The 26,457-nt window shown below is 39.4% G+C and overlaps 1 protein-coding gene across 1 annotated transcript in view; it reads left to right on the top strand.

Moving 5' to 3' along the window:
• The window catches only part of PTPRR (protein tyrosine phosphatase receptor type R), a 130,264-nt gene that overhangs the window by 5,374 nt on the left and 98,433 nt on the right, over nucleotides 1-26,457 (top strand). The window contains exon 2 of the mRNA XM_020786087.3: nucleotides 14,502-14,806. Within this exon, the coding sequence (XP_020641746.2) occupies nucleotides 14,502-14,806 (305 nt within the window). The remainder of the gene's footprint in view (nucleotides 1-14,501; nucleotides 14,807-26,457) is intronic.

Raw genomic sequence — 26,457 nt, 5'->3', positions numbered from 1 at the left:
ATTACATCCATCCAGAATTGACTTCTACCTGATGAAGGACATGTGAAAAAATGAAGACCCTGCATGATCAATCAATATAAGATGTTTCAATAAGTGATACTGTCTTCTCTACCTAATAGGAGTGATACAGAAGCAACAGATATTTAGGGAACCAGAAAAAGAGTTTCATCTGTAAATGACTGGAGTTGGTAGGTGATCTATTAGTGCAGAATGGATGGAAACAGGACTATAGTTGTTCTCAAAACTGTTATTTTCTGTGGGTTCTAAAAGAAACACAACATTCTAGTGAGGTTGCATACTTTGGAAGCTCAGTTTCTTCCAAGTATGAAAACAAGATTCCTTTTCTTCCAAGAGGAGGCACGTTGTCAAAGAAGTTGGAGCTTTCTCAATATCATACTTCTGGATAGAAGTGAAAATAATACCATACTGGAAGACCAGGTTGGGCTAATGTTCTTGTATGATTTTTCCTAAAGCACTCCTGGAGGAATATAGCTAAAATATTAAAATGTCATCCTTTCTCCTCTTTTTTGTTTGAATTTTGTTACGTTTATCATCAGTGTCAGTCTGGATATTTGAAACTGGAAAGTTCCTTTTAAGAAGAATTAATATGCAAACATACTGAAGCCATTTATAACTGCATAATCATAGGCTGATACTTGTTCCTTTCTTCTTAAAAGGAACTTTTCAGGCTGTGCTTCCCTTTACTAAGGCACACATAGGTATGACCATAAAATACCTATTCACATCTGTCTATCATAGTTGCTGGTTCTCCAGCAAAGTACATAATTTGGGCATCTTATCATGGGCAATAAGTTTTTTTGGATTCAAGAGATAGTAAACAGATAAATGAGCTTGCAAAACTTTATTAGAAGGAAAGAGAAAGGGAAAATCATTGCAGAATGAGTATAAAATAGCAGCAGTAATAAAGTATAAAAAAAGAACACCCTAAAGACTGGCTTTAATGCAAAAGGACAGAGCAAAGCAAAGCAAAGATATGACCTGATTCCTTTCTACCTCTTGGGAGCCCTGGAAAGCAGCAGTTGGCCATTCTGAATGACATGGGAGTACCAGCTGGCAATGATTGTCACTGGGGCTCATCAAACAAAGACTTCATATCTTTAAGGCAGTTAAAACTTGCATCCTGACTAAATTTTGTTTCTTAATTGGCAATTTGATAGAAGAATATCTTACTCAGTATAATAATAAAATACCCGACCAATTGACAAAATGATAATACAAGTATCTTCAACAACAGCATTGCTGGCTTTGGCTAGCAGAACTGTGATACACATTTGCCTTTTCCACATGCCTTTACAATAAACAAATGCCTTTCCCAGACTGTCAATTGTCAGTTCAAAGTAGAGGTGAACAGAAGAAAAGGAGAGCTGTAAACAAGATTCAGACTAAAAGAAACCCTAAAAGAATGGCCATAAAAGTCTAGGCAAAGATGGAAGCTTACAGATACAAGCAGACTTGGGCATTGCGGGAAATGTATACATAACACGATACCTCTTCAATATACAGTAACCTTCTGTGATGGCACGACACAGGAGATAATTATTTTCAAATAGTTTACACCTCAGTATTCATCAAGCCAGCGAGTGCTATAAAACAAACTGGTAAAATGTACATTAAAATATTGGTACAGACATGAGCCTTACACTATGCAGCCATCAGACTTCACTGGAGACAATAAACTAACAGAACACTGTATTCGCGAAGGCTTTCACGGCCGGGATCTAATGGTTGTTGTGGGTTTTTCGGGCTTCTTGGCCGTGTTCTGAAGGTGGTTTTTCCTAACGTTTCACCAGTCTCTGTGGCCGGCATCTTCAGAGAGCACAGTTTGCTGTCCTCTGAAGATGCCGGCCACAGAGACTGGCGAAACGTTAGAAAAAACCACCTTCAGAACACGGCCAAGAAGCCCAAAAAACCCACAACAACCATAACAGAACACTAATTAATGATTGGTTATCTCACCTCCACAAGCCTTCTAAAGTAGCAACAGAGTTTATTTTGTGTGAGTATATTCTGAAACAACCCCATTAAGTTCACTGGACCCACTCCTAGTCAGGGGTGTATAGCATTGCAGACATGTCATCAGAACACTGATGTAAGGAGGCCAGGAGTAGGGCCAGCTCAAGATGCTTTGCCAGTGAGGTGAAGCAGCAAAAAAAACCCTCAGATGAAATCACCTAGCAGCAGATGAAACCACCTACCAGTCCAGATTATTTTGTGTACCTGATACAGAATATTCCACTAGCCCCTCTCTCCTACATTATCTGTAGTAAAAATACAAAAAAACACAAATTAAGTAGCTATTTGGTGCCCTTTCATGACACCCAACTTCTGCTGTGCTGTCTTTCCCTAAATAATGTTAAAGTTAGTCCTTGCCAAGGTAACTTACATCAGAAGAGAACTGGCAAATTTACGATGCATTACCTCAAAGTCCTATTCCACATAGTTATACACAACACATCACATTTTAAGTAGGGTCTCTGAAGTTGATCTGCATGAATGGGACAGCCTGTATGGGAGAAGGTGGTCCTTATGATACTTTCATGTGGAATGAAGACCACTTCCTTTGTAAAGAACAGATGGGAAATGAACTCAAGTGTGAAGAACAAAACAAGTGTCATCAGTAAAGAAGTAAGGCAGGTGTTTTGGAGTCTCTAAAACAAGATGGCTTTGTTCATCTAAGTACAACCTTAGAGACAAACTAGACAATGCATTTAGCACATTTTTTAAATAAGGAGCCTCTCAACTGTGTGCAAAGTATTAGTTTTTCCTCAATTATTTAAGTTGTAGATAACATGGGTTTTTGTGTGTGATTGGTATTTGAAAGGTTTACATAGGCTTAATTTGCATGTTTGATTGCTGACGCATGCGTTTGTGAAGAAATATATATTCTTCTTAACATGATACCCTTATTCTAATCCACATTCCTTGGAATGCAAGATTGTCTCTGTTATGTTCCCTGTATTCCCAAAGCTAGTGCAAAAAGGCAGAACCATTTAGTGTAGTATTGGTTTGGCACCTTCTGGAGTATGTCCAAGTTTTACATAACATTAATTAATCAATATTCTGTGTATGAGTGAGTCAGAAGAGTGAATACATTAGAGACCAATCCATCAACTCTTAATTCACATGAGTATACCCAGAGAAATCCAATTGCCTGCAATATTAGATTTCCACTTCACTTTAACGTTGAGGATGAAATGCATCTGCGTTGTTAGAAGTGGGGAGCTAAGCTAAGCCCCCCTTTTCTTCTGAGTTCTAATGTATTGTTCATGATTTATTCCAGTTATATCTATCATGGCTGTGGGATTTGTATGTGTGTGTGTTGGGCTTTTGTGGTTTTTTTTTTTTTTTTTTTTTTTGCCTTTACCACATTGATTACTTTCTAGTTCTCAGCATGTATATTTTAAATGCATGTTTGATATACAAAATCAAATAAGAGCTTTGTTGTGGGTGGAATGAATCTAAAAGAAGAGGGATATAGTCAGTCAGGCTGTTCGTGCCATCTGACCTTCCAGCCATTTGCAATGGATTTGTTAAGCAGATATTACAAATGCAAAGGACAGTGCCAGATGCTTCTATGTTCAGTTGAATGTTTAGCATCATTTAGATATATTCTATATTTTGGCGTTTTTATTTGGGAATAGAAGTGTATCTAAAGTAAGAGAGTGCACAGTCTCTTCTTCTGAACAGCTTTTAGTAGGGCTATCCATGAATGTATTTGTGTTAATTAGGTCATGAGGTTTCACATGAGCTCAGTACATTTTCTAGTATTACATCCTCTGGCTTAATTTATAGATAAAGTAATGGGAATAGAAGCAATTTCAAGTAGCTCTCCCCAGAGTGACTCATCTGGTACCAAGTTGGCGGCAGTCCTCTCCACACTCCAGATGGAAGACCCACCAAAGGAAAGAAAAGTTGGATAGCCCTAGAAACAGATCAAGAAAAAAGCCAGGAGGTGATCTGTATTTTCATAACGGCTATGTTTATTAAAACTTGCCCAATGTGTGTGTGTGTGTTTTTTTAAAAAATCATTCGCTACAAATTAACGAAGTCTTTCCATAGATGTATAAGGTCCATAAGAACAAAAATACTGTGTAAACACACGTTTGGCCCGTTAACAAAAACCTGTTGACAAACCATAGTCATGTGTTGAAACTGGTACTCAAGACATAATGCACTTACATGTAGAAAAATAAATAGTAAACTTATTTGATTATTTATTGGATTTCTATTGCTATCTTTCTTCAAGCACTTGTTGTTTAATTTTGAAAGAGACATGGGCACTGATTACTTGAAATCTAAAACAATGGAAAAGCCCAAAGCCTTTATCACGGGGTGGGGGGAAGCATCAAACACCAACAGGAGTCCAGAGATAAACAAAATAAATGATGATCCCAAACATCTGTAGATTGCCTCAGATTTAGGAATTATTTCTGAAACAGAAGGCACACATTTTAATAAACATAGCACTCTGGGAATGCAGATCCCTCCCCCAGCATTATAAATCCCACAGGACTCAGTAAGACTGTTGAAAAGAGATGCCTAGAACTGCATTGTTGATGTTACATGCTATCAAGTTAGAACTAATTCATGGCAACCCTCTAATTTAAGGCAAGTGAGTTATTTAAGGAGTGGTTTTACCAGTGCCCGTCGCTTGTCCCAGCTCCGCCAACCTAGCGGTTCGAAAGCATGCAAATGCAAGTAGATAAATAGGGACCACCTCGGTGGGAAGGTAACAGCGTTCCGTGTCTAAGTCGCACTGGCCATGTGACCATGGAAGATTGTCTTCGGACAAAATGCTGGCTCTATGGCTTGGAAATGGGGATGAGCACCGCCCCCTAGAGTCGAACACAACTGGACAAAAAAAATTGTCAAGGGGAACCTTTACCTTTACGTTTACTTTAACAGTTCCACTCGGTCAATGAGTTTTTGTAGAAGAGATGAGATTTGAACCCAGGCCTCCTGAGTCCAAGTCTGTCACGCTATCCGCTATACCATATTGGGTATCCCAGCATTGCATTACTAGTTATATTTTCACTACTAGGAAAAAAAATCCAACATCTACAGGTAAAACAAAATTTTCAAATGTAAATGCTGGATCGTTGCCTACTAATTTATTACAGGATGCTTTTTTAAGTTTAAGAATTAAATTTTTTAACAGATTTATCAGATAAATTAACCATTTAGTATAGGTTCTTTTAAACAATATACTGAATTAAATGATGGGAAATTTGCAGTTTCATTTATCAGTTATCACACATGTCACAATAAAATATAATTTGTAATGTTTTTTTTCAGCCACACACACTAGCACAAAAAGATCCTAACAATAAGTAGAAACAATGAGTCCACATATCATTGATTCTCACCAGATATACTTAACCCTCAGAGCTTACTGAGTTTTTTTAATTGATCTGAAGTCTTGATTTATTAGTAATGCCAAATATTCAGTAAATCAAATAGAAGGATAGAAAAGCCAGTCCGTTCTGTTATCAGGAAATATCATCTGCGACACAGAGATGTAGAGCGAGTTGCAGGGTCAATTGTTTTGTAAGTCTTACAGAACTCAGGAAGTCTGTCCAGAGTAACCAGTAGCATTTCATTGGCATCCCTTCTTGTTGTCTTAGAGAGCAGATGTTATTTCAGAGGAAGTTTTCTAAGATGTCTAAATGATAAGACAGCTCTCCTGGTTTGAGAAAGATCTGGAAAAGAGGCAGCAGGATTTACAGACAATCTTGCAGGAGTTGTGACAAATAATATTCTGTAACATAGTAAAATAAGGAAATCTAATTTACCTTAGAACAAACCTTGAATGACTAATTATATACATTTTCGATAGATATGGATACACTCATACCATCCTGTACAGCATGCAGAACACACACATCATCTTGTGTGGGATTATACAACCTATCAGCAAAGAATCCAGTACTGAGGATGGGAAAGAATTTCTATAGGTTCATACTTGCTAACATGTTTCCCAAAATTTTCAAATTGCTCAAATGTGATAGAAAGAACATATATAGTATACTTCCATTTCTCAGGTTTTAAAGTCAATCCATTTCACTTTTTCTAAATTCTAAAAGAAGAATATTTTAAAAAATTAAATGAATGAGAGTGAAAGTGAAAGTGAAACTGGGGTTGGGATGGGAATGAATGTGAGAGCAAATGAAACTTTCCAGGCAGAGAGCTTTGAAATGTAATTGTTAACTGTCTGAGCTTCTCATTTTTAACAACTATGCAGCAGGCAGGTACAAAATGGCCCTATGTTGAAAATAGTCATTTCTGTGGAACATGGCCAACTAAGTGGTTAAAAGTTTGACTTGGTTTTGGTAAGAACAAAAATCTCAAGTTTCCGAAAATGTGAGGCAAAGAGGTGGGAGAAAGCAAAACTGACAAATTCATTGATTCTTATACTGTATGCCTACTCTTACTCTCTTGTCACCTATACAAAAACCGTCAGAGATATTTGGATTAATCTTTATGCTGTACATACTGTATTGATCTGTGAATCACTCCAACCATAGCAGTGCCCAAAATTCTATTCATTACACTTGCCAGTGTAATGACTCCAGTATAACTTTGACCAACAAATTGGCACAAGTTTAGAAGTCAACGTTGGCATTTCCAATTGCATTCCAGCTGGCAATTGATGTGTGATAGGAAATGCTTATGCTGACTTCTTAACTTACAACAATTGGCTGCTGAAAGTTACCCCAATGGCATTGTGCTGGTAGGTGTAAAAAAAAAAGAATCTTGACCAATATCTTTTATGTGTGGTGGTTCTTTAACTGTAAAATTGTATGCAGAACATTGGGAACTATCAGTATGAAAGTTAAGTATTTGTTAAGCATTTTGTCTGTGAAATGAAATGGGACTAGAAGATGCAATTGAAATATCCTGTTGTAAAATCCGTAGCAATTTGTTCAGCATTATTTTTCCCCAAACAGAAAGGTCACAGGAGTAATTTGACTGATGCCTGCATTGAAGGCTTTGTGTGATTGTGCTAGTATGCTTACAACCCTCGTGTCAACCCACAATTCAGGAAAGCTGGTGAAAGTAGCAAGTTGGATGAGAAACAAGATGTTCATTCAGTTGTGCCTGATATCATAGTCACATTGATCCTTTCTCCAAAAGTGTAATACAAAAGTCCATATCACCATCACGTTACAACGGAGGAGGTAGTGATGTGTGTGAACATGTTTATTGCTTTATGATGACAAAAGGGCAGAAACAGAACTATCAAGATGTTTCCATTTTGAGAGAAAATTAAACTTGAACACTGAACTTCACATTAAGATTACATAATTGTTCCCATGTAGGAAGGTAAAGGTGTTACTTGACTCTACATTTCTTTTGTCCTACTGACTTGAAATTATTATTAATATAAAAATAGAAACCTCTCATTCTGCTGCTAATGGAGAGCTCCTTAAGTACTTGAAAGAAATAATTCCAATTTTGGATGACCAGGTTCCACGGGGAGCAAATTATAGAGATTAATTTATGGCCTTTTTTAGCTGCTCCAGAATTGGCATCAGATTTTAGATAGCTGAAATGGTCTGTTTCCAGAAGTCAGCACTACTTCAAAGGTAGTGCCGATGCATTGTTATGATTACGTCTAATGAACCTGACATGTGTCAGCTATGATTTCTTTGATGTGAACACCTGTGCATTTGGAGCTTATATGACAAGCATGAATGCATTCTACAATGGCTCATGAAATACATGTAATTGACAATCAGTCTCAGGTTGATTTGGATTTCATCTTCCATAAGTATAGAAGCCTCTTTCTTTCTTTCTTTCTTTCTTTCTTTCTTTCTTTCTTTCTTTCTTTCTTTCTTTCTTTCTTTCTTTCTTTCTTTCTTTCTTTCTTTCTTTCTTTCTTTCTTTCTTTCTTTCTTTCTTTCTTTCTTTCTTTCTTTGGTCCATGTCACATTAACAGAGATAACCATTACTTGAATATGAAAAGCACTTATTTGCATGATTGCCCCCTACATGAAAATATTACAGCAATTTTCAAGACCGACCTTTTGAGTTTTTGCAGCTACAGGAACATCCCATCATATTAGATTGGATCCAGAAGTTATTAAACAATATCCACTTGTTTAAATGCCTAGTCCCATATTGTATAAGGCATATGGGCAATATTAAAGCATGGCACTTCTAACTCAAGGCTAACAACTCCTGCTCTTATATTTTTCCTGTTTGTGATCAAAGAGATTTTCAGATTCCAGAAGGCTGTCCTTTCTCCTCATGGTAGCTCCTCTAGCAATGAAAATGAAAATGTTACACAGAGGGTCAATGAACCGTCTTGAAGGACTGTGTTATAGGATGAATAGTGGTTGCCTATAAATCTTCTGTTACTGAACTATGTAATCTTGAGATATGACCATAACTTCCTAACAGAAAGTGGCAGACCACAATTTTTTAAAAAAAATATATGTAGAGTCAGATACTCATTAAGTAGCCCCATTAGTATAGCCCTCTACATTTCTGTACCAGTGTACTGGCCTCAGATCTTTACTTCTGAAGTGTGTGTTCATGTGTGTGTACCTTTCCATTATAAGGTCTACCTGTCTGGCTTTGTCTTTTCACGTGCATGTGTGTGTTGGCTTGGGTTTTTTTTAATGGGTTCACTGGAATTGCGTAATACAGTATCTCTTTACAGGATTTGGATGGAAGCAGAAATATGTTTGTTTCTTATTTTCATCTTCTCATCTTCAAGTCTCATATTTTAGTATAAAATGTGATCTCATATAGAAATACCTTGTTTTGTTTAGATCAGGAATGGGAAATTATGGTCCTCTAGATGTTAATTGCAATTCCCACCATCCCTCATTATGGACAGTGCTGCCTATGGTTAATGGGACTTACAGTCTGACCATATTTGAAGGGGCACAATTGCTAAGACTTGGTCAAGACAGAATTAATTTATGGGGACTGTTGAAGAGGAAAACTCCACTTGAGCTTAGCCAAAAAGCCAAGAAGTGAGGAGTACCAGAATGTGCCTTCTTTCCAGCCCATGGTCCCAATGGAAGTCACCTACATGCTGGTTATTAGCTGTTTATTTGACAATAGGCAACTACAGCAAATTATACATTGGCTCTTAGATCCAGTTGAGGTCTTAATCCAGGTCCAACTCACATACAAATCTGAAGATTTTAGAAGGAATAAAATGGCCAATGTTTTTGCTTGATGTTGATAATGAGAAGTGCCCCCCATTACGAATCTGTATTTTTCTGCAATGTAAATAAGAAGTGGGAACATTTCCCATCACCAGGACCAAAGCTTGGAAAAGCTATTGTTTTAGACTACAGAGAGAGGAAGCTGAACACCTTCCATATGCGTTGCCTCCGACGCATTTTTGGTATCACCTGGCAGGACAAAGTTCCAAATAGAGTAGTCCTAGATCGAGCTGGAATTTTTAGCACATATATATTTCTGAAATAGCGATGTCTACGTTGGCTTGGGCATGTTGTGAGAATGGCTGATGGTCAGATTCCAAAAAGATCTCCTGCATGGAGAATTAGTGCAGGGAAATCGCTCCAGACGGAGACCACAGCTGCGATACAAGGACATCTGCAAGCGGGATCTGAAGGCCTTAGGAATGGACCTTAACAGATGGGAAACTTTGACATCTGAGTGTTCAGCCTGGAGGCAGGCATTGCATCACAGCCTCTCCCAATTTGAAGAGACCCTTGTCCAGCAGGCCGAGGCAAAGAGGAAGTCACGAAAGCAGCAAAATCAGGGAGCTGGACAGGGGACAGATTGTATTTGACTTCAGAGTGGAAGGGATTGTCACTCTCAAATTGGCCTTCTCAGCCACATTAGACACTGTTCCAAGTGCTCCACATAGATCACATTACCATAGTCTCTCGCGACTGAAGGATGCCTAATCTAAAATTTCAAAAACTAACTTCCTGCTATGACAGGCATGGCAGACTCAAGTGAGCTAAAAAAGCAAATATTTGCTAAGCCCTCAAGATCAGTAAATGTCCACTTTTCAAAGAGGTTTCTAAATTTCTAAGTCCAAAAAAAGGAATGGCGTGTTCTGTATACAAGGCTTTTGGCATGCCACTCTACGAATGCCATGCACAATAGAGGGACCCTGCTGTATCCTGGAATCACTACCATCCTCTAGTAACTTTTGAGAGTTTTATGGGAATGGCTTCCTGTATGGAATTACTGACAGCATATCTTTCTAATGTTATTTCTCTTCAAGATGTGTTGAATAGACTGCACAACAATATGTTTCTGTGGCACATCCAGGCTTAGACATTCCAAAGCTCTGCTCCATTTGCTTTGCTTTCATGCAGTTGATGAAAATCTCAAGCACTTCCCTGTATTCTGCATGTTCAGACAATTACAATTGTGCTGTATATTTTTTAAAAAAATTGTTGGCATATTAGGCAGTTATTCATGAGCTGGAAGATTGTTGTGTGGGTTGTGGTTCTGGGGCCAGATTCTGATCTCACAGGTGTGACTTGATCCACAAAAATCAAAGAGAGACTTTCCCAGTGAATTTATTTGATTTTGATTCAAGCCCTTAAAGCCCGCTTGCATCAGCAGGACTGCTTGTTATCTACAAACAACAGATTCTGACTTTAAAAGTGCTATGAAAACATTTTGTTTGGTTATTTTATTTTAATGACATACTTCAAAGACTATAAAAATAACTCTGGTAATGTAGCTGTTTCTGAACAGCTTGAAAACAGTTGAACGCTTGCCCTGGCACTGCCTTGAATTAGCGAATGGGCCGTAAGCTGCACTGCTTGTGTGTCCACAATTAGGTCACTCCTATGAATTTTTTGCACTTATGGTGACTTAAGAGCAAAAGCAGAGGCCTTCATCGGTTGTTGAAAACGATTATTATCTTTAATGCCTGGAATAGAGGAACATAAGAAAATCCAGTGCCAGCCTTTCCCAGTCTAATGGTCTCCATGTGTATGTGTTTATGCTTCTTGTCATTCAAGGATATGCTGGCTAAGCATCATGAGACCTGTAGTTCAACATATCTGGAAGGCAGGAAGGTGATATTTGAGAAATTTTGGAATCAATATAAGGAACAATGGACCTTGTTAAATGGACCAATGTTCTGATTCAGTGTAAAGGAACTCCTATGCTCCTACTGCACTCTTGAAAGGTGAGTGCTTCCCTCTTTAAATTTCTTTTCCTCTCAGCAAAGGGGCATCATCCCTGATGCCAGAATCATCTGATGATGCTGAGCGGTGGGAGATTCGGGATTGCTAAAAGATGAATAGTGGAACTATGGAATTCAATTCTATTTGATGAAGTGATGGCTACCAACTTGGGACAATTTTCAAAGGGTATTAGACACCTTTATGAACATGGATACTGGGCAGTAGTTTTGGTAGATGGTATATGTTGACCCAGAATTATGAGCAGTATGCCTCTGAATGTCAGTCGCCAGGGAACACAAGCAAAATAGGGCAATTTCGCTGTTGCCCTGGTTACGGGCTTCCCTTAGGCATCTGGTTAGCCATTGTGGTAAACAGATTCTTGGACTGGAAAGATTTTTGTCTGATCCAGTACAGCTTTTCTTATGATCTAGGTAATTATTAGGCCTTAGGATCCAAGGACTCGGATGAGATCTGTTCTTTTTCAAAGTTAATAGTAATCCTAGATTATAGACCATGGCTGGAGAGCCAGGTATTTTTGAACCCCTATTCCTGTCACCTCTAGTCAGCAGTAGAAGACGATGATGGCAACATTATTAGTTTACTGTCAAAAATATTTATGAATAGTTTTTCTTCTTCCCAGAGTCTCCTGAATGATGTACAATAAAATCTCAGTATAAGAACAGAAGCACCGCATTGTTTTCTAACAGACTACTCACAGTTTTGAAAAGCAAAGGCAAAACAAAAAGCACACTCTTGGCTGATTGTCAAAAGCTCAGCAATAGTGGAGCCTGTCTTACATGCTTTGGAGGGCCTTCCACAATCAGGGCACTGTAACTGAAGAAGTTCTCTCTTGTGTACTAGCCAGCCTAAACTCTTGGGATTAGGAGACACTCAACAAGTAGCTCAACAATATTTGGAGAGCTCCCTATTGCCCAACTGCACTCTTTGGCTAGTCTTCAAGCTTTCATTTTCAGTAATCTTCAGTGTTTTGAGACTTGATATTTACTTTTTGCTCAGAAATGTATTTGGCAACTAACATGTTAAATTTTTATCATATATTTGAATGGCAAAAATATTTGTGTTGCAACCCATCTTGAGCCAGGCTACTTACAGTATATATCCCCTAAAGGAATTAGAAGACACAGATTTTCACAAAGTTGGATTTCCATTGACAAATTTATATATACAAAAGGAAAAACAAAAATGATTTTTGTATAATTTAAACAGAGTTATAATGCATGTCACTTAGGCACTGAAGACTCCCTAGGTGAATTGTGTGTCTTTTGAGTTTGCTGTCCATGTTCTCACTTTGCAACTTTAAAGCCCCTGATCTCCTTCCTTGTAGCCCTTTATCTTTAAATCAGGTTTGGGTGGGGAAGCACTTCAAATGGATAAAACCTTGAAAAGGAGCTCTGTTCCTTAGCAGCACTGTCCTCTTGACCCACCATACTTCGATGATCATAACACAGTGATTTTGGTTACAGTCAAATAAAGTATCTGAATCTGAATTATTATCATTGCCATTATCATTACTATTATCTGAATTATCCAAATCCTCTACCACTGGCCTCCTTTGGGCCTTTGGACTAAAATGCTCAATACTTTTAGTATACTAGGGATTTGCTGATTTCAAGATACTATGACCTCTGCATGACAGTTATGCACAATAAAGCAGAGCTGGTCAATGAGCCAATTCTAACACAAATCATACTCAATGTACTGGCTTTGCCATTTCTCTCCATTCAAGATGAGCCATACATCTTCCAGTAGATTCAAATATATTCTTTATCTTCTGTGCCTAGCACTGATGTGTGGAAACAGGACTTTGTTCTTGGATCCTCTTTCACCACCTGGCATCATTATATGCTCAAAATCAGATATGTGGAGACACAGTGGGGCTGTTTTTGATCAAGAGCAACCACACTGTCCTTCAGACTTCTAATTGACAGACAAGGTACAAGATGCATTAATAACATCAGAGAACGGGAACAAATTTCATCCTTAGCTGCAGCCATTTGGAATATATTTTGAAGAGAACAGCACAAATGTAAAGTAGATTTTTTTTTAAAAAAAGGGATAAATACATATCCAGTATCCTATTGCCTAAATGTAGAGCAGAAGGGCAACTGCATAAGCTTCCCCCCCCCCCCGGTAGGCAATGAATCTCACAACCAGAATGAGAATGGGAAAAATGCCCTACGAATGCCAGCGGGGGATGCTGCTGTGATTGCTCATCCATTCTGCATTTAGGCAATAGGTACCTCAGTAGTGGAGGAGAACTTTCCAGTCAAAACATGGGACGTGAGGTCCTAGTATAATATAGATAGCATATTCAACACTTTGCAACTTGGATTTCTCAATAGGAATGGGATTTTCAGATTTTCTGTTCTACAAATACCATACTTCTCCATTCTGGAAGTTCTGCCTGCTGTACAGATAGCTGAAAGTGTTGCACCTAGGAGAAAGGCCTAAATTGGAAGGCTCTGAGGCTTAGACAGGCTGAGCTCTGCTCAGAAGGGAAGCTCCAAGCCAGTACCAAGAACTCAGAGCCCTATCTAAAACTTCCAGTTTAGGCCTTACTCCCAGGTGCATCACATTAGGTGTCTGTAAGGTAGGTAGGATTCCAAGAATGGAAAATTATGGTATCTAGAAAATCTAAAAATCCCATCCCTGTTACAAATTTTTCTATATGATGACAAATGTGGTGAAGAATTTATAAAAAAAAATGTATGTTTTGTTGTTTTCACAAAGATCATATAAATTTTTTTTGTGTTGCTTTGATGAGACTGAAAAATAAAGTTACATTTAAATGGAAAGCTCTCTGGATAGTGCAGTGGTTTAGGTCTCTGGCTGCAGAGCTAGAAGCTGGGAGTTCAGTTCTCCGCTGTGTCTCCTGCAAGTACAGCCAGCCTGTGTGGCCTTGGGCAAGCTGCACAGTCCCAGGATGGCCCCAGAAGAACAGAAGGGTAAACCACTTCTGAGTACTCTGTTCCTGGAAAACCTTGAAAAGGATTACTTCAGAACTGACTTGACAGCTCATTATAATAATTACTATTAAATGGAAGCATTAATAAATATTATGCTAGTATGCTTTGAAAATACATTTCAAGTTTTTGAATACAATGTATTAGATAGGAAGCCTAAAAGTATAATTTTATAATATATTTTTCCATGTTGTCTTAAAGCTAGTCAGTCTCTCAAAATGTTCAGTGAGGCTGAACAACAACAGAAACGTCTCCTGTTTATTTAATTAAATTGAATGGAGAAATAATACCAAACCCACCTGCTCAAAGAGTCATTGAATTCTAAATTCATCCTTTTATTTCCTCCTTTTTTTAACAGGATGCTTCTCAGGAGACACCGACCACATCTTGGCAGTTCATCAGAGAAAAACCAGGAACCCCATATTCATTTATCATCATGTGCAAAGTATTGAGAAAAGCTTGGATACAAGTGATCAGAGGGATTATGGGCACAATTCCCACTTGCATTCCCATGCAAAAGTAAGCAAACTGCACCCTGCCATGATCGTTAAATCAGCATTCTCTCGGCCTGGACATGACTCATCCCTCAATCTCTTAGCTATGACCGGTGAGGACCAGGAAGTGGAAAATCTGCCTGTCCCAGCAGCAAATGTCATCACTGTGGTAAGTTTCCTTCCTGTTCATTACACCTTCCTAGTAACATACATCTCAAGGCAGAGCTTAGACAAGCTACTCTTCTGGAATTACAGTTCCTCTGTGGGCAGTGTGACCAAGTAGACTGTCTGTGCCGTGGTGGCATAGGGAGTCTCCATGGTTACCACCAACACAGTGCCTCATTCTAAGCAAAGTTCCCCTTCACTTAGAGGTGTTTGGGACACTGAGTGTTAGAAGGAGGAAAAGACGGAAACAGTAGCAGACAGAAGAGTAGTGGGAAGGCAGGACCAGCACAAGCACTAGGGTTGATGTACATTTTCCTGTCTCTCATGTTTATGGTGTGCTCCATCTCCCTTCAGGTCTTGCCATTCTATGCTATTTTCCCATACAGCCTGTTTCGTAAATGGACATAGAAGTGCAGCAAATAGAAATTGTGTAATTCCGTTTTGTCTGTAGTGTTTGAACCATCTTGAGTTGCATTGAAGAAGTTTGAGGGGCAGGTGAAAAGCTGACATGCTTAAGAAAATGTGAGTGTTTAGATTCCAACTGATTTTCCACAAGGAGCAAGAGTAAGCCAGGTCTTGGGTGAGAACTGATTTTGCAAGCTTTGCAGACACAGAGTGGTGATGTTCCTTGTTTTTAGGGAAGAGAGAAGGATGAAGCACATGTAAACGTTATTGGTTTGCAGAATGTTGCCTTAAAGGATGTAGTGATGAAAGCAGCTGATAACTTCTGCCTGCCACGTTAATGAATCGGCACCTTTGTCAATGCAACAAGATTGAAATCCTCTAATGCAGGGTTGGAATCCAACTCACATAATCCCTGATCACTGGCCAGGTTGTCTGAAGTTGATAGGAACTGTAGTCCATATCTAGAGGTCTCCAGGTTGCTTATTTCTGCCCTAGTACATGTTTCAAAAGGTTTCCAAGTGAATTATTGGACTTCCTACACAGAAACTTTTCTTCTCGCAGGCATGAATGCATTAGGTGAAGCTGTGGCCTGCACATGAAACATGAGCATTTAAGGTAGCTACAATCAATACAGCCTCAGCTGTTATAAGCATGAGACATGCATAACCATTGGCAAGAATTATATGGCAACCTACATTGATCAAAATTGAAACAAGGAAGTTCTTCTTCTCTCTTTTCATAGAGCCTGAATGCTTCCAAAGCCCATTATGTATGGTTTTAACTACCTGGAGCCTGAATTAAGCACATTTGCACTTGGTCATTCTTACATAACAGTGCTATTAAATCTCCATTAACTTCCTAGCAGGAGACCGGAGTTTCTCTTCTTAATGCATTTGTGCAAAGCATAGGCAGCTGCTCCTTACAGGGATGAAAGCCGGCTTGAGGAGCAGCCATATGGGCAGTAATGGCTGGACAAAACAGTGTGATTTAGGCACCTGGCTGGCCTCTGTGGAGGGTTCAAGACTTTTTGTCAGTGTATTGAAAGACCTATTTTATGTAATGTTGCCTTTTCATAATGGAAGTCAGAAGTGTTTAAAGTAATCAGCAAGGGACAGAAGGTCATCTGCCAAACACAATACTTGTATGAAAAGCATTTTCCCTCAGAGGAGACTTGTGTGTGTTTGTGTGTTATTTCTTCCAGGGAAGATTTCAGTCCATAAGCAGTTTGGTTTTAAAATTCAGCTTTTCTTCCCTTTTTGAGGGATTGTTCCTCGTTTTGTAGAATTATTTCAGTTTTTATTCCAGCGTACTTTCTGTATTGCTTCTTGCTTGTTCTTTGAGCAACAGAGTAACAATACTGTGTGATTTGCTGCCTCCTGACCTTTTCAAGAAGCAGCCACTGAGGAACTCCACTGGGCATGTCATTTTGGAAGAGATGGGGCTGTGTTATGATAAGATTAACTTTATCTTGGGGAAAATTGTGAAGGAGGATGCTGACAAACAAGTTTACCCTCTAGGAGGCCCCCATTGAAAGTATTTTTACTTATTTATTTAACAATTTATGTACCATGTCCATAGGATTGCCAGGCAAGCAGCTTCCTGTTCCCTGAGATTTCAGGCTACACCCTGTGACCTAGAGACAGGTCCTTAGCAACCACTGCAGAATGGTTTCTGTGTGGTAGACAAACAGACAGGAGGCAAGACTCATTGAATGTAAATGCTGGGGTGTAAAATCAGCAAGAAGGAGCAGCAAGAGCAGGAGCTCTAGAGCGCACAATGTAATGAAAAACACAAAGGTGCCTTTGTCAGAGTGGTGTGCTCTGAAGCCATGAGAATGAGACCCCAAATCTAGGATTGCTAGGTTGACAGAGATTTCAGTTTTGAAGACCTAGAGAATATAACCTAAAACCTGCAGCCTAATAGCAAAACTTAGGACCAGACAACCTCAGCCACCTTTCAGCTTTCAAAAATGTTCATTAGAAAGTTCCTAAACAGGGCTGCCCAAATCATTCACTAGCTGAAGCAATGGACAGGACATCACCCATCTGTTCCACATACTGGTCTAGTAGATAAAACATGCATTGCCAATGGCAATGTGATACCTCGGGCAGGGGTGGGCAATTAATTTCTATAGGGGGCCACATGAAAAATCTGAACTGTGTTCGGGGGCCGAACCAACTTTACTTTAAAATAAAATGAAACAGTGATGTTATGATTGTTTTTATTTTAAACTTGTTAATCTTCCCAAATACTAAAGAGGTTTTTTGCAGTATGCTAAAGATAAGCAACTGATCAACTTTAGACAAAAAACTATAAATGGTTTTAATGCTCAACTTGTTCAGTGAGAGAAATCCAGTCTGTCTTGGGCTTGAACAAGTGCTTGAACACCGGACTGGAGCGATGACTGGCGGGCTGGACAGGAGCGGCTTGCGGGCCGTATGTGGCCCTCGGGGCGCACTTTGCCCAGGTCTGCCTCAGGGCAAAGTGTTTTGGATGTGAGAACAGGCCATGTAGTACACACAGCTCAGCCTTCCAACAGAGGGGAATGGCTGGGCACAAATGATTAGGGATCTGCTATTGCTGCCATAGATTTAGCATCAGCTGTCTGGTGTGGTAGCATCACTCTACATAATAAAGGGCTGGTCCAGTTCAAAATATTAGAATAATAATTCAGATAATGGTTGAGAGCCAGAATTAATCCAAATTTAGCTCACAAAATTTTAAAATAAAAAATTAAAAAGTGGGATAGAGTACCACATGTTGCTCATATTAATGAGATGATACTACTACTACTACTTTTATTGTTGTTGTAGTTGTTGTTGTTGAGATCTGCATCTGCTTATAGTACTGTGTGAAATTTCTTGATATTGTTCCCAAAGCCCCGATGACTATGGGGACCACTGAAATGTGTTTCTTCCAAAGGCAAGATGTTTCAATTGCCATGTCTCTGTACTTGTTAGTTTTTCTAATTCTTTATTTTCACCTTTGCCATGCCCTGGAATTGCAATGTCCAATGATCCAGACATTTCTTCATTCTATTACTACTATGTCTGGTGTGCTATGTTCAAGGTGTCTATTAGTTTGGATTTGGAAATCCCACAAGATCTTGACTTCCTCATTTTCTGGTACCTTCTCTATCTGATGTTTACATGAGTTTTTGAAGGCTGGCAAGTTGGTGTTGCTATTTTGCATAATGACTAGTGCACTAGTTTTATCACTCTATCATGTCTAATTTTGTAATCTGTTTGTGCAACCTTTGAACATTTGCAGATGAGGTGTTATACAGTTTCATCTTTTTCTTGGCGGAGTCGACACTTGCTGTTAGCACTAACTCCTTGGATCTTAGCATTCATCATGTTGGTTTGGAGTGCTTGTTCTTGTGCAGCAAATATCAAGCCTTCAGTTTCTTTCTTAAGAGTCCCCAGTCTTAGCCATGCCCATGTTGAATTATTATCATGCTTTCCATCAGTATGTCTCAGGTGTTATCCATATAGTGGTTTATTTTTCCAGCTATTTCAAATTGTTGTTTCCTATATTGAGCCTTTTTTATATTGTTTCCAAAACAAAATAGAGTCCAATCTATTATCCCAGCTGGGTATTTAATTACTGGAACTGCCCATATGTTTATGGTTTTGATTGTATTTCCCCCATTTAATGTTGATTTTAAGATTTTCCAGTCTTTTTATATATTCTCTTTCTGTCAGTTCTTTAACTTTCCTGTGCACAATGTTGTCTGCTTCTAGTATTTCATGGTATATATAATTTTCCTCACTTGATAGTGATTTTATAATATTGCCATTTTAACTCTATTCCCTCTAGTTTTCTGATCTTGCCACAGTGTATAGACAGAGCTAAACATTTGTCAATTCCAAATTTTATTTGGATATCTTCACTAAATATTTGCACTGTGTTTTCCAGTGATTCTATCTCTGTGGAACTTTTTGCATATAGTTTTAGGTCATCCATGTATAAAAAATGATTTCCCCAGCTTGTTGAGAAATATGGTAGCCCAATCCAGTTTTATTTAAAAGAATTGTTGTTGTTAAAAAATACAAGACACAGTCTTTGACTGGTATTATAAAGGTAAAGGTAAAGGTTCCCCTTGACAATTTTTTGTCCAGTCGTGTTTGACTCTAGGGGGTGGTGCTCATCCCCGTTTCCAAGCCATAGAGCCAGCGTTTGTCTGAAGACAATCTTCCGTGGTCACATGGCCAGTGCGACTTAGACACGGAACGCTGTTACCTTCCCACCGAGGTGGTCCCTATTTATCTACTTGCATTTGCATGCTTTCGAACCGCTAGGTTGGCAGGAGCTGGGACAAGCGACGGGCGCTCACTCCGTCACGTGGATTCAATCTTATGACTGCTTGGTCTTCTGACCCTGCAGCACGGGCTTCTGCGGTTTAGCCCACAGCGCCACCACGTCCCTGACTGGTATTATATGATTAGATTATTAGATACAAGTTTTAACCAAAAACCTATCAGTTAAATATAAATGTAATATGTTGTTGTTGCTGAACTGCAGAATAGCTCAGTGGTTTAGGCATCTAGATGTTGGGAATTCAGCTCCCCACTGTACCTCCTTGACAGGCTGGATTCGATGATCCAGAGGGTCCCTTCCAGCTTTGCAGATCTAAGATTCTTAATGATAGCATTCTCTTCTACAGGCTAGAACAGTTAACTAGTTACAGCAAAGAAAGCAAGCAAGAAAGAAAATGGCACCCTGAAAATTAACAAGCTGCTTTTGACATATGCTTTTATGGACTGCAATATGTGAAAGTTTATGGAAAATGCAGGCACATTGCTCTTTTTTAGTTATGATTTTTTGCAGCTTCCATTGCTTTAATAGGACTTGCCCAGAAAACATGTTCTTTGATGATCAAACTATGCATTATGTTTAACATACAACATGCAGGTACTGTACATCACTTTTTTTATTCTTCAAAAATAAAGGGGGGTTGTTTTATGGGGGAATAAGGTTTCTCATGTGGGAGATAAGGGGCTGTTGGCCAGCCCCACATTATATTTTCAATCCACACCAAAAATACTTCCACAATTTGCACTGGGAGAAAACACTTCTACTGAAATGCTTCCCTGGGCTTTCCTGCTTTTAATTGTACTCCTGGTTCTTCAGTTCAAGAGAGCAGCTGCTTGTCATAATGTTGCCCAGTTGACTTCTTTCAGGACATTATGCCTTCAGTAGAGAAGTCCAAGAAGGAAGCTTGTTGTTCTTTTTTTTCTTCTCAATGATGCCAGAGTTTGCAGCAGAAAAGAGAGTTCTAAATTCATTCTTACACAGTACAAGCAGAGGTGGAGGGTGGCAGTTGTTGTTATGAGTGATAAATTTGCATCAGAAAAGGAACCTTGAGGAAAACATTCTCTCTCTGACACACAACTGTTCCCTACCCTTGAAGCACCTGGCAAATGCTAAGAATTCTGTAGGTGTAGCTGAAAAAATAATGGTTTTGTGAATCTATCCATCATGAGTTTCTGTTAATGGATCATCTCTGAATTCAGCCTGGAGCAATGCTGTGCATTTTATTTGTATGGGAAATGAGGTGGAGGAACTCTATTTCCACACAGAGAATTTTTATGTAACCTTCAGGAACTTTGTGTTACAAGTAATATGAGTAATAATGCTGGTCTTATCTGCCATTTCTAGCTTCTTATGCTTGGAAAGAACAGGAATGAAATATCTAAAAGCTGTAAGCAGGGTATTATTATACTATAGGTAGATTTTATAGGTTCAGATGTACTGTTTGTTACACTGTGAGCTGATATTTAAAGCGTGGCTGTTGAAAATATTCACAATGAGTCACCTGAATCTTTTCATTTGCACAAGAAGCATCTGACATAAAATAACATAAAATGCAGCTTAACTTGTTTCCTATTGAGAGTTTACAGAAGGGACTAAACTGAAACTGAAGAATAAAATCCAGTTTTATAATAACAGAAAATACTATCCTGAAAATGGCTGCTGCCAAAGGTCTCAGTTCTGATAACTGCTGGGTGTTCTCCATTTACGTACCATTCATATTTGCTATTATCATAACATCAATCTCGCAGTCCCCCAACTTCCATTTTCTAAGGAATATTATTCTCAATATCCAGGAGATTTTCTTTACATTCTACTTTTCAGTGTTGTTTAATATTGCGCAGCATTCAAATTGTCCTTTTATATTTTGTATGTGCTTTAAACCCCAATCATTCTACTTGTTCTGACTTGGGATAACTCGTGGACAGTGCAAGAGGTTCTGGGGTAGGGCACTGCCCCGACACCAGTTATGAGCCACATGTGCTTGGAACTCCTGCTCTTGGATCAGGAACAATTTCTTCCACAGTGTCTACATCTAGTCAGGCAAATACTATGGTAGGTGCATGGATGCAGTTGGGGGAAAAATAGACAGGGCAAATGCTACCTCATTCCCTCACATTCTTATACCGAAAAACAAATGCTTTCATTATTCATAAAAAATATGAAGCAATGGAAGAACAAGGGAGGGTTACAAGTGGAGGACAATATCCTCTGACACATTGCATGGGATGGCATTATTTGAAACTTATCTCTTTCTACCACATTTTCTTTCTCTCCCAATCTCTCTTCCTCCACCGCCTCCAACACAACAATCAAGCTTTGAACAAAGATTTCGATTGGTTCCAGTATGACCTCTTGGAACTGTGCCCCTCACAAGGAACTTCACCTGTACCATATTTCTTTACAAAAAGCTTCAATTGGTGCCAAAAGATGCTGTTTAAAAGGCTAGTTGCCATGCAGATGGGGTGATGGAGGGAATCACAGTACCCAAGGATAAGTATGTAACACTTCCTTCTTGAGTTGTGTGCTGCTGTAAGACCGGAGGCGAGAGTAACACCACTCTTGCTGGAGTGCTGTCCCTCCCTCTCACCGCTGAGAAGGAAATTCAGACTGTGCCCATTCTCCTCCTAGAAAGGCAGGATCGCTGGAGACAGACCTGGGGAGAGTAGAGGAGGAACCCAGAAAGGAATGGCGGGAATAGAGCGGAAGCCGAGGGTGAAGATGGAGGCAGGGGTGGCCGATATAAGAAGGGGATTTGCCAGAAGGTTGGGAGTAGATCTGGATGCAGGATCCATGGAGTGGCAAGTGGGAAAAACTCTGGATACCAAAGGAAGAAGCTGATTACCGTCTTATTGGCATGAAACTGAGGCAAAAGAGTGGAGAAGGAAATTAAGGGTAGAAAAGGAAAGGGTCGAGAGAGACTGGCGTGAGAGGATAGAATGGAGAGTGATTGAAATCCAGATGAGGGGAAACCCGGAGGACCGTGGCAGACCTTCACCGCCAACCGGGACCCCACCTGGTTGGACAACCAGGATGAGGACATGGTCCCCTTATTGGAAGAGGAATCCAGACAGGTATTAAACCCTAACTTGTCAATGGACTGGCCCAGGCCTTGGAACTCTGGAGGGGGGAACCACTTTAAAGGTGAAGATTGGAAACCCCTTGCTGACCCGTTGTTGGAAGGTGATAGATGTTGGAATGCTTTTGCAGACACCGGTTTCTTGTTAAATACAGCAATAAATGTTATACCTATTTCAAAACCGTACAAGTCTAATGATTTATTTGAAGAAAAACAAGAGACTGAACCTGAACCCTCATAGCACCCCCCAGCAATTATGCTTCTTTAAAAGGCTTTAGTTATTCTTAGAGAAAGCTTTTAAAATAAATAAATATTAATTGGAGGTGGAGGAAAACTGGCACTCTAGAGAGAGATCACACAGGCCTGCATCCTAGATTGGATGGATATGCCCCTCAGTGCTGTATCTATCCTGTGGGCCATCCCACCTCTGCTTGTCTGCAAGTAACACAGAAACATCTGAATCTTCAGTTGTTTCTTCTGCCTTCTGTTTGAGACTTTGAGTGCTTTGCATTGCTCTTTTCTATTCCTGTTTGAGCCCACATCATTATTTTGAACTGAATATGATCTGGAGGCCATCTGTTGAAAGCCACTTTTACAAGTTTCCATACACTCTGTTTTGATGGATGGTAAATAGGCCTTTTCCTTACATTTCAACAAGTCATTTCCCTGCTTCTGCCAAGAACTTGGCAGAAATTCATGAGGTATCATAATTTCGTATTGTTTTTTCTTTCTAATTTTGACATCTGGTACTTGACTGATCAAGTCCTCAAGTAGAACACATCTGCCCTTCTTTTATATATTTCTAGGTTATTACTATGAGTCTATAGAGTTCTTTATTCATTTCCGCAAGTCTTGATCCTGACTTATTTATTTATCTACAGTACATAAATCAAATGAAATCCATCCATCTATCAAATGGCCAGTGTTTGTGTAAGGTCTGCCTAACTTGCTACTGCTGTGTCTAATTGACAAAGTGCTACGATTATGCTCCTGTTGCATAGTCAGGTGTGTGACTGAACAGGTGACACACCACATCAGTCAATCACAATTAGCCACATCCGGTTACACAAACCTCTTTTTTAAAATACCATTGGATTCTGGTCAATATCTATATGACCCTGTAGGGCAGTCATAGAAGAAAACCCATAAGATACACAGTATTATAAAACATGAAGTAAATCTACCACACAGCCTTACTACAGCATTGCAAAACTTTGCCTTCCAGTTATTTCTGGATTTCATCTCCTAGCAGCCCTCGGGTAACATGGCTGATAATAAAGGATTCTGGGAGTTGTAGGTTTCCCAGCCCTCATTTAATACCTCCCTGTAGTTCCAATAAGCACATATATCACCAATAAGCACATATATCATGGAGGTCATCAGGTTGCCTATCTGGCCATTTTTTTTTATACCAACAGATTTTACAGAACTTCAGAAACTCTGTTGCAGTTGCAGTTAGAAATTCTTCTATTTCAGGAGTTTGATTGTTTCTTTGCTGTATTTCAGTCCAATATAGAGTGCATTGTTTGTGTCCCAATATGTGTGGGGAGGCTCTTCCTACTGTATCATGGCTTAGAAAGGCTTGTTTTATTACACTGTGGAGGAGAGCTTTCTTTGTTTACAGACCAACCACATAAAATGGTCTCTCCAGTGAAATACAGTAAAGTGGATTTCCATTGTTGGCTGTTTCACCATCAACTAAAGACCTACAGTGGTGCCTCGCAAGACTAATTTAATTCGTTCCACAGTCAATGCCATCTTGCAAAAAATTCTGGCAAAATGTGTTTTCCCATAGGAATGCATTGAAATTTAACAAGTTCCTATGGGGGGAAAATTAAAAAGTCACTTACTAGGTAGGGAGCTGAGGAAGCACCATCGGAGGGCTGGTGGGGGGTCCCCTCGCAGCAATCAATGGCTTTGGGGGTCCCCCAGGGCTCGCTGGCTTCAGAGTCCTTTGTAGGCTTTCCCTGCACCATCTAAGGACTCGCGGGGGTCGCTCCACGTGGCGATAGGCTCTTGCAGAGGCTAGCCCAGCACGATGTTTGAAGATCATACCCTTCAGTAAGGCTCCGAATGTAAAAGGCTTTCTTTTTTTTTCTTTTCCTTTTTCCATTCAGAGGCTTGCTGAAGGCAAGGGGAAGGGGCAGGATCTTCAAAAATGGTGCTCGGCTAGCCTCTGAACGGCAACATTTGTCTTGCGGAAAACCAACATAGGAAAAATCGTCTTGTGAGGCACCAAAAACCTTGCCGGACCCATTTGTCTAGCGAGTTTTTTATCCGGCGAGGCAACCGTCTTGCGAGATGCCACTGGATATGTTTATCCAGGCATTTTTCTGAATATTATTCTGCTTGTTAACATTAGCAGTTGCCCTTATTTTAATGAAACATTTTCAATAATTTCATTGTTCCATTATTGCAGTTATTTGTTTTATTGTATTTGTTTTTAGCATAAACTACTCTGTTTTGTAAAATAAAGTATGGCAAAGAAATGTGATACAACAAAAATATCTCACATTTATTCCATAGACAGGAATTAAGACACTTTACAACAAAATTTAAAAAATACAATGAAAATATAAAACAATATCAGATATTGAAACAGAATTGGAAGTCCCATTGAAAACATGTCCCGAGGAAATGTACAGCGGCTGAATAGTGATTTGAACGATCCACAGCAACCTGCAAAAAACATGCTGGACTAAAAACGGTATTTACCTGCTAGGAGAAAGACTCAGGAAATGACCACTCTTGTTTTTCTTCATTTCACCTTCCAGACTGTCATATAAAACATCATGAGGTGTACAGAACGTACATTTCCTTCAAATATATTGTCTCTTCTTGTTTAGCTGCGCTGAACTGAAAAAGACAGTTTCTCATCTGTTTCAGCCAACTCAGAATTCAGTTTTATTTTCATTAAAGGATGAGAAAATTATTTTAAGCAAAAGAGAATCAGAGCTGCCACAGAGCAGCATTTTGTTTTGCTCCCTACCTTGGGCATCTTATTCTGAGGTGTTTGGAGAAAATTCAGAATGACTGCAAATGTCAGAAGTAGTTGGTTGCTTTGCTGCATGAGGCACTCCTACTATAGGAGATTACAGCAACAGAAAAAAAATACATATTTTAAGTAGGAACTATAACTCAGTCTTTTCCATGTTATCTTTTCATGCTACCTTATTCATAAAATAATATGTGCACTTCATAATTGATACCCAGAATGGTGTAGTAGATAAGAGTGATGGATTAGGATACTCACTGGGAAAGTGGAACTGACAAAACTGCTCCTTAAATATCTCACTTATCTTGAGATCCTTATTCTGATAGCAGTAAGTTGGTTCCAGTCTAATGACACATAACAGACAACATAGCACACTTCATAATGGGGGTCTCTTGTACTGTACAAACATGTAAGTCTTTTGTCTATACCTCTACCATTCTGAACAGCCTATGTGCTGATATGATAGTTTGATGAATGTTTAGTGTTTCCAAGATTCAGAACTCCAGCTGAAGTCTCAAGTAATGGCTGTGCTTGGCCAGGTGTCCAGAAGATAAATCAGATCTCAGGGTGAGCACCAGTAGAGGAGAATAAAGTTTTCTTTTTATGTCAGATTTCTTTAAAGTCTGGGCACCTATCTCCAGCCATTCCCAGGTGACAGCAGGGCTCAGAGGGCACAGTATGAAGATGTATTCTTGAAGGCTTTCACGGCTGGGATCTGATGGTTGTTGTGGGTTTTCCGGGCTGTTTGGCTGTCTTCTTAAGGTTTTAGTTCCTAACGTTTCACCAGTCTCTGTGTCTGGCATCTTCAGAGGACAGGAGTCAGAACTCTGTCTATGCTCTGGTGCAGTTTGTGGGATAGTGG

This window comes from Pogona vitticeps, chromosome 5 (genome assembly GCF_051106095.1).
Source record: "Pogona vitticeps strain Pit_001003342236 chromosome 5, PviZW2.1, whole genome shotgun sequence".
Classification (NCBI taxonomy): Eukaryota; Metazoa; Chordata; class Lepidosauria; order Squamata; family Agamidae; genus Pogona; species Pogona vitticeps.
The sequence above is the reverse complement of the archived record's forward strand: the minus strand, read 5'-3'. Positions and strand labels throughout refer to the sequence as shown.